Source organism: Castanea sativa, chromosome 9, assembly GCF_040712315.1.
Source record: "Castanea sativa cultivar Marrone di Chiusa Pesio chromosome 9, ASM4071231v1".
Classification (NCBI taxonomy): Eukaryota; Viridiplantae; Streptophyta; class Magnoliopsida; order Fagales; family Fagaceae; genus Castanea; species Castanea sativa.
The window spans coordinates 16,162,731-16,171,328 of record NC_134021.1 but is presented as its reverse complement, the minus strand read 5'-3'; the positions used below and the strand labels follow the sequence as shown (position 1 = coordinate 16,171,328).

The following is an 8,598-nucleotide window of genomic DNA, read 5'->3' as shown; positions in this document are numbered from 1 at the left end:
GAGCAAATTTTATTAATGTAGAAACAGATTTATCAATGCAGAAAAACAGATCTGATTATTGTGAAATTTAAACATGAAAAAGCATACAGATTTGGCTTTTAAATTTAAAGAACACGATTTCACATGGTGTTTTATGAGAAAACAGTGAACAATTTTTTAAATAGTGAACAGAAAATAATTTATGCAGAAAAGAGATTGAACAATTTTTTAAATAATGCTGAACATAAAATAATTTTATGCAGAATACTAGAAATAGTTTATGCAGAAAACAGTGAATAATTTTTATGAGAAAACAATGAACAGTTTTAATTAATGCATAAAACAGATTTTATGAGAAAACAGTGAACAATTTATGCAATGAACAGAGGATAATTTATGCAGAAAAGAGAATGAACAATTTTTTAAATAATGCTGAACATAAAATAATTTTATGCAGAATGCTAAAAATAGTTTATACAGAAAATAGTGAACAATTTTTATGAGAAAACAATGAACAGTTTTAATTAATGCAGAATACAATTTTTTTTAAAGCAGTAAGCAGGTTCGAATATACAGTAAACATGATGTGCAGAGAGCAAATTTTATTAATGTAGAAATAGATTTTATGAACCATTAGGGAGCTCTAACTTTGTTATCCGATCAAACAAAGCCTTAGGGAGCTCTGACCATGGCCTCCAATCGCTATTGTCAACCATTTTTCTTCTTACTTCTAGACCCCTTGAGATTCGTGTCACTGCGCCACTCTCGCAGTGCCATGCCTACCTTCCCACAAAGAGAAAATATAGTTTAGATTGTGTATATGGTTATACACTCATAATAGTGGCTTATTGTTTTATCCCAATTTTCCACATTACATGCTTCAAAGTTGGTCAAGAGGCAAAGTATATAACAAATTTGATATTGAAAGACTTTAAAGAAACAAAATATTTGGTCAAGAACCTGCTTCGAAGTTGTATGTGAAAACTTAAAACCCAAGCTACCACCTTTATTTGATCAAGTGGATGTAGTTTCTTTTTTTTTTTTTTTTTTTGGTTGGTTGGTAATTTACGTTGCTTGTGACAACTTATTTAAGTACAGCAACAATGCCGCTCGATTTTTTATTTTGGTGGTTCTTTGGTCTAGATTTCCTGCCATGTATTTCGTGGCATAGATTTTTGGATAAACCCAAAAATGTTTAACTTTTTAGAGAAACTAAATAAGGAGTAATAATAATAATAAAATGTAATAAAGGGAGATTTTCAATACATTATGATTCATTGTATTCAAATCATCTCTAACTTCTACTCATTTTGTCACACTTGTTCTATACTTTTACATGGTAGACTGTAGGTGAAGTAGAAAAAATAGTGAGTTTATTAGAAAGTGATAAACAATCAATCACGGTCTATCATTATTGGATAATTTTGACAAAGTGTGTATCAAAATAGATTTTATAAATGCAGAAAAATAGATTCGATTATTGTGAAATTTAAACATGAAAAAACATTCACTAGGTGTTTTATGAGAAAACAGTGAACAAATTTTTAATTAGTGAACAGAGAATAATTTACACAAAAAAGAGAGTGAACAATTTTTTAAATAATGCTGAACATAAAATAATTTTATGCAGAATGCTAGAAATAGTTTATGCAAAAAACAGTGAACAATTTTTATGAGAAAACATTGAACAATTTTAATTAATGTAGAAATTAATTCATATTTGAAATTAAAATCTCTATATTTTACAATACTTCTATTTAAATAAATTAAAAAAGCTACTTATTGTTATGTTTATGTTTATTTGTCGATTACTCAAAAAAAAAAAAGTTATAAAGAACTCTAGTTTAATAAACTCGAGTTCCTTACAAGGTACTCAAGCTCACCAAGCTCGAGTACCATAGAAATAAACATAAACATAAATTTTTTTAATAATAGGTACTCGAGCGTGGTATACTCGAGTATTGTGTTGTATGGAACTCTAGTTTACCAAACTCGAGTACCACATTATTTTTTTTAATCGCATAAATTCCAGCTCAGCAGTGCCACGGTGGCGGAACTGATGAGGAACTCGAGTTTCATAAACTCTAGTACCATTTGGAACTTGAGTTTCTGAAACTCGAGTTCTAGAAAAGTGGTATTTCTCTATTTAGTTCCGAAACAGTGTTTTTTTGCTATAAATTTCTAAAAATTGTGGTATTTGGCCATTTTGGCCAAAGACTTAGTACAAGTGTACAACAACACTATAAAATGATGAATATGCCTTTTATATATATGTAAATGATGAATTTTAGATCCCAAAAAGGAGATCCACATAAGTTTAATCCGTTTTATGCAATTCTTAATTTCAACAAATAAAAAAATTATATGACGTGGGGGTTTCGTTTGTGGGTGTCATATTTTATCACCACTACAGCCTTACTACATTCAAAAATCAGATTCCACTGGTCACTTGTGCATATAATATAAAAGACAAGTAGGCTTTAAAAAACTACACTATATAGACATATCTAAACATATATTTTTTATAAAACAAAAGCATTTATAGGTGATAATTCTTTTTTATTTTTCTAAATAATTAAAAAGTAATTTTTGGCATGAGCTCATCGCGCCACGTAACAATAATAGAAAATATCATCGTTAACACCACACATTTGTTGAAATGCTGTTACTCGAACAGGTCAATTCTTAGCCGGCATCATGTGACAATTCAAACAAAAGTAAAGAAGAAAGAAAAGAATACAAAAGCATTACATCAGGAGTCAGGACATCTAAAACAGTTTGATGATAAGATCCAGTTTCAAAGGTGGTGACTATAAACAGCGTTTACTAGTCGCCAAAATCGATAAATCCACGTTTGTTTTATGCGCAAATTTCCATGTTCACACCCCAAGCAGCTTGGGAAAATTTGAATAATGAATATGGTGGGGAAATTCTTCTTACTGTAGATCCCACCGGTATTTATGGGCGCTGTCCTTGTATGCGTGACTTCGATTTCAGATCTTGACTTTTAGCATAAGCAAAATTAGTATGAATTCAAAGACTTTTTGGACAAAAATCTGGTGGAATCTCCCCTCATGTGCTTGAGAGATTCACTGTGCCTTCACCAGCACAATATCTTTTATTAAATTTGGGATCGTGTCGTGCATTAGCGCATACAGATATATATATATATATATATATATATATATATATATATATATATATATATATATTCATATTTAATTATTTATATCAATATGTCCATGATTTATATTAATTCTTCCTCTCTTAGTGTAATAATTGAATTATCAAAAAATTTAGGGTAAAACTAATTCAATGACATGGTTGGAATAATCAATAAACCTTGAGTATAATTGATAGAAAGATGTACAACATTGATTAGTATCACACATAAAAGTAAAAATAAGTTTAATCGAAAAATATACCCTTAACTTTATTATGGAAATTTTAAATCTCAGCCATTTATTTTGAAGAAAATTGGTATTGACGTACTGGAATTCTATATCACAAATAATTTAAGTGGACATCAAAATCTAATCTACCTCAAAAAGATGATATGATATGAGAAATCCAGCTTCTGGTCTATGCTAATGCAATTTATATATATGTGCGTGCCCGCACGTTATCTCATTCAATCATTTTGACAAAATAGTCAAAATCATGCTTTAGATGACAACAGAAGTGGATCCTACATTTACCACAAAAAAGAAAAAAAAGAAAAAAAAAGAAGTGGATCCTACATATTTGACATTTCAAACAAAAACACCGTGGCAGCGGGAGCTTCTTTTGACTATGAAAATAGAATCTGGAATCATCCAAGTATCCAACCACATAAAAAATAATAATAATTTAATTTAATTTAAAAGCATACAATTGTATTCTCTATATAACTAGTGGTGTCCTAAATCTACACCCTCTGTGAAGGTCTTTGGATTCAGAGCTACAACCTTGAAGACCCACCAAAGATGGCAAACTCTTCAGTTGTTCCATCGGCATACCTTCAAGGCCAAAGTCCAGCCGTGCCTGAATGGCTAAACAAAGGAGACAATGCATGGCAGATGGTATCTGCAGCACTAGTTGGCATGCAAGGCATGCCTGGGCTAGTGATTCTCTACGCAGGCCTAGTGAAGAAGAAATGGGCTTTAAACTCAGCTTTCATGGCTCTATTTGCCTTTGCAGCTGTAATGCCTTGTTGGGTATTGTGGGCTTACAAGATGTCATTCGGTGAAAAGCTTCTTCCATTTTGGGGTAAAGCTGGCCTTGCTGTTTCTCAAGACTTTTTGATACTACAAACAGTTTTACCCTCCACACGGTACAAAAATATTACTGCTTTAACTCCTTTATACCCTACAGCTACTATGGTGTTCTTCCAGTATGCCTTTGCTGCTGTGACTGTGATTTTGCTTGCTGGTTCAGTTCTGGGTCGGATGAGTATCAGAGCTTGGATGGCCTTTGTACCACTATGGATCACTTTCTCTTACACTGTTGGTGCATACAGTGTATGGGGTGGTGGCTTCCTTTTCCAATGGGGTGTCATGGATTATTCAGGTGGTTATGTTGTCCATTTAGCTTCTGGTGCAGCAGGATTCACAGCAGCTTATTGGGTAAGGATATCTTTCTATTTCACTGGAAATTGAGAGATTCCATTTTTAATATTTAATGGATTTAACAAATTACAAAGTGCCATGTTATTTCATTTTTTTTTTCAACAATAAATTATTTAAAATTTTGAATGGTGTGACATTAGATACATAATGCATCTTTAGATTTATAAATAGAGTCATGCTAACGAATGCCCTTAGAGCATTGGTTAACAATCCATTTTAGGAAAATTTTAATACCACTTTTATGGGAAATGAAAAAACTGTCAAAATATTAATTGCTTTATTTCATTTTTCCATAAAAACTTTTTAAAAATGGATTATTAACCAATGCCCTTAGGGCATTCATTAGCATTTCCCTTATAAATATTGGGTTATGTTAATGGGTTTGCAGTTGTTAATGGACTACCTTAGGAAAGTTTTGACATCAATTTATTGGAAACATAAAAAGTTATCAAAATAATTAATTCTATTTTTTTTACATAAAAAATTTAATTCTAAAAATATTTATTAAACAAGTATCATTAGGGCATCTATTAACTTTTTCGATAAATATTTAGAATGAACCACGATCAATTTTAAAGATATTAATTTCTGAATTGTATGAAATTTTAAATGAGTGGATATGGATTATGATCCTAGTCTAATAACTAGGATATTGTGTGGGGTGTAATTAATCTCATTTCTCTCCTAAAATATTTTTAACTTTTTAATTTTTATTTAAGGGCGATATTAAAAGTTATTTTCTTTAACTCTCAGTATTAGTCATTAAAAGCAATGGCATATGACAAAATATTGCACTAAATCTTAATTCAAATAACTCTTTATTTGAATTTAAGTCATTTCACAATTGATATATATATATATATATATATATATATATATATATATATATATATATATATATATATATAAAAGAAGAATTTTAGATTGTTATTAGATATTACAAATTTAATAGTGTAGCATTCAATGAATCAAATTATTCAAAATTTTAAATAAAATAAAATATTAAAGATCATATATAAATAATATTAATGATTTCAGTATTCAACGAAAATAAGTAGTAGCTTTGACTTTTGCTTGGTCTTCATTGTAGGTTGGACCAAGATCGAGGGAGGACCGAGATGAATTCCCACCTAACAATCTATTACTAGCAATCGCTGGTGCTGGAATTCTTTGGATGGGATGGACTGGTTTCAATGGTGGAGATCCCTTTGCTGCCAACGTGGATTCCTCTATGGCGGTTCTCAACACTCACATTTGTGCAGCCACCAGTCTGTTGGTATGGACATGCTGGGATGTGTTATTCTTCAAGAAACCATCTGTGATTGGAGCCATCCAAGGAATGATAACTGGCTTGGTCTGTATAACTCCTGGTGCAGGTGAGAATATTTTATAAGAGAATTTCCTCCTGTGAATACAACTTTTTTTTGCAATAAATGTCGGTTTAAGATTCGCTTATTTTGCTAAAATTGAAATTTTTTTGCTGAAAGTACTGTAAATACAGGCAAAAGTTAGTTGAAATAGTATAGCAGAACTTATGAATAGTATCAAAAAATACAATAGAACCCATGGATAATAGCAAAAATAAACTGAATAGTAAAATAAGTTGGTAAAAATAATTCATGCCAAATGCACACTAAATTTCATCATTGTTGAGTAGGTCCACTGCTAAAAGGTTCATGGGCACAAAACTCCCACTTTTATAGGGCTTAAGTTGGTTCGCTGTTAAGTGGGGAAATAATAATGGGTCTGCTAGTAAGAGTTGTGTCCATTATAAAGAGTTGATTAACCCAATAATTGTGAAATTTAATTTCTTGTAAAACATCTTGTATGTATCATTATTGCTTACATATACCATGACAAAAAAATGTCAAGTTAAAGTTATTATCAATTTTTTTATATAAGATTTACTAGCAGACGTAACAATGAATGTGATTGATAACATTTTAAAACGTAATATATAAATGTTTTGATTTTTTTTTTTTTAATTTATTTATCGTGATACATAGTTTAAAATTTATGGTAATCTAAAAATTATGCTATACCTATACTTTATTCAATTTCTCCTCATTCTCAAACTTTCCGCAATTCACAGGTCTTGTTCAAGGCTGGGCTGCCTTGGTAATGGGAATAGCTTCTGGGACTATTCCATGGTACACAATGATGGTTTTGAGCAAGAAGCTGCCATTTTTGCAAAAGGTTGATGACACCCTTGGTGTCTTTCATACTCACGCTGTTGCCGGAACCTTAGGTGGAGCTCTTACTGGACTCTTTGCTCATCCAAACCTCTCTAAAATGTTCCTAACTGTCCCCAATTCAAAGGGGTCCTTCTATGGTGGTAAGGGGGGAGTTCAATTTTGGAAGCAGTTGGTAGGAGCAGCTTTTATTATAGGTTGGAATGTAGTAGCAACATCCATCATACTCAATGTCATTAGACTTATAATACCCCTTCGAATGACCGATGAAGAGATCAAGATTGGGGATGATGCAGCTCATGGAGAAGAAGCCTATGCTCTACAAGGGCAAGGACGAAGGGAAAATTTTACTCAAAATGGTAATCGTAATGCTCAGATTGAACTTGAAGAACCCTGATTCTATTGTTGGACTAAAGGAAATGTAAAAACATTCATTGGCAATTTTATAGACCTCTTAAGAGATTGAAAACTGAAAGGAACATATTAAATGTTGTAGATAAGCAACTTAAACACGCATATGAAAAGGTGGGGAAATTACAATTGTTGTTCAAGGCACATATTCATGAGTTCTATAATACAATGCAAAAGGTGAACCTTGAATGAAGCACCAAAAGAAAGACTTTATATTCTGCATGCTTTCAATTTTGGGTCTCACACCTTGTTCTATAGACCATTGCCTTGATAAAGCACATTTTAACCAAACCAATTGTTCCTAGTCCTGAGTTACTTTTGTTGATTGTGATGATAAGGTTGAGGAATTCAAGCTTCCAACTTCAGAGTCAAAGGTTTTACATTTGGTTGTTAACTGAGACAGCATTGCTATTGTTGCTATTTCAATTGGAGTTTCTGTCCTTGCTCTAACAACCTAGAGAGGACTTCCTGACATAAAATAAAGAGGTAAGAGGAGCCCTTTATTGGGTTTGACATCTCTTGTCTTCCTCCCATAAATGAGAACGACAGATGACAAAGATGTCACACATTCCATTAATCCATCTCACAAATACTTCATTCAACCCAAAATTCCTCATAACATCTTGCACAAAATTTTCCAAATTATCATTTAAAATAAGCTATTTGCAAGTCCAATTTTACTGCCATCAGCTCTTCCTTCACTTTTCTTGATTTGAAAAGCTATGCAACATTTCTGGCAGTACCAACTCATTTTCTGTAAATAATTTTCCCGGAATGAAGGAGGAGAGGTCTTAATCTTGACACTAAGAGACTAATAGAGTAATAGGTCTTAATCAAGATTTAGCAATTGTCTTGTACCATATTACAAAGACTAATAGACTTGAAATGATTTAGAAGAGGTAGTATTAGGTAACCTAGGTTGGCCGAGTACGTATAGATTTATGTAGTAACAAGGTAATTGGATTAGTGATGTGGTTTCCTTTCCTTTACACGCTAATAATGAAAGGGAAAAACATTGGCCAAATCTAAGGATGGCAATTATTATCCGATCCGTAGGTATCCGGCCCGACCCGACCCTAATGGGTTGGGTTTTGCCCGACTCGATAAACAATATGGTCAGGTTTGGGTTTTTAAAATAAAACCTGAAGCGGGTCTGGGTCGGGTCCGGGTTTTTGCAATACCAGCCCCAAACTCGAACCCGTACCCAACTCGTTTAGAATAAAAGTAAAACTACAGAAAAACACACACACACACACACACACACATATATATATATATATAACTTATAACCTAACCCTAACCTCTCTTATTCTCACTCATTCATTCAGTTTCAGCCTCAGCCCTGTTGCCCCCCTCCCTCACCCTCACACACTCTTACCCTCAGTCACTCTCACTCTCATCCCTACATT

General features: G+C 32.4%; 1 protein-coding gene across 1 annotated transcript; it reads left to right on the top strand.

Annotated features, from left to right (window-relative positions):
- The first annotated feature begins 3,886 nt into the window (after nt 1-3,886).
- On the top strand, nt 3,887-7,407 carry LOC142610570 (ammonium transporter 3 member 3-like). Its single transcript, XM_075782411.1, has 3 exons — nt 3,887-4,583; nt 5,677-5,962; nt 6,679-7,407. Exons 1-3 carry the CDS (start codon nt 3,945-3,947, stop codon nt 7,173-7,175), a joined length of 1,422 nt encoding a protein of 473 aa, XP_075638526.1. The 5' UTR covers nt 3,887-3,944; the 3' UTR covers nt 7,176-7,407.
- The last annotated feature ends 1,191 nt before the right edge of the window (nt 7,408-8,598 follow it).

Bases quoted from the DNA above. Each gene is read 5' to 3' on its own strand.
- LOC142610570 (XM_075782411.1), top strand. From the start codon at position 3,945: ATGGCAAACTCTTCAGTTGTTCCATCGGCATACCTTCAAGGCCAAAGT. The intron at 4,584-5,676 runs GTAAGGATATCT...TCTTCATTGTAG, and splicing joins GATTCACAGCAGCTTATTGG to GTTGGACCAAGATCGAGGGA. The intron at 5,963-6,678 runs GTGAGAATATTT...CGCAATTCACAG, and splicing joins CTGTATAACTCCTGGTGCAG to GTCTTGTTCAAGGCTGGGCT.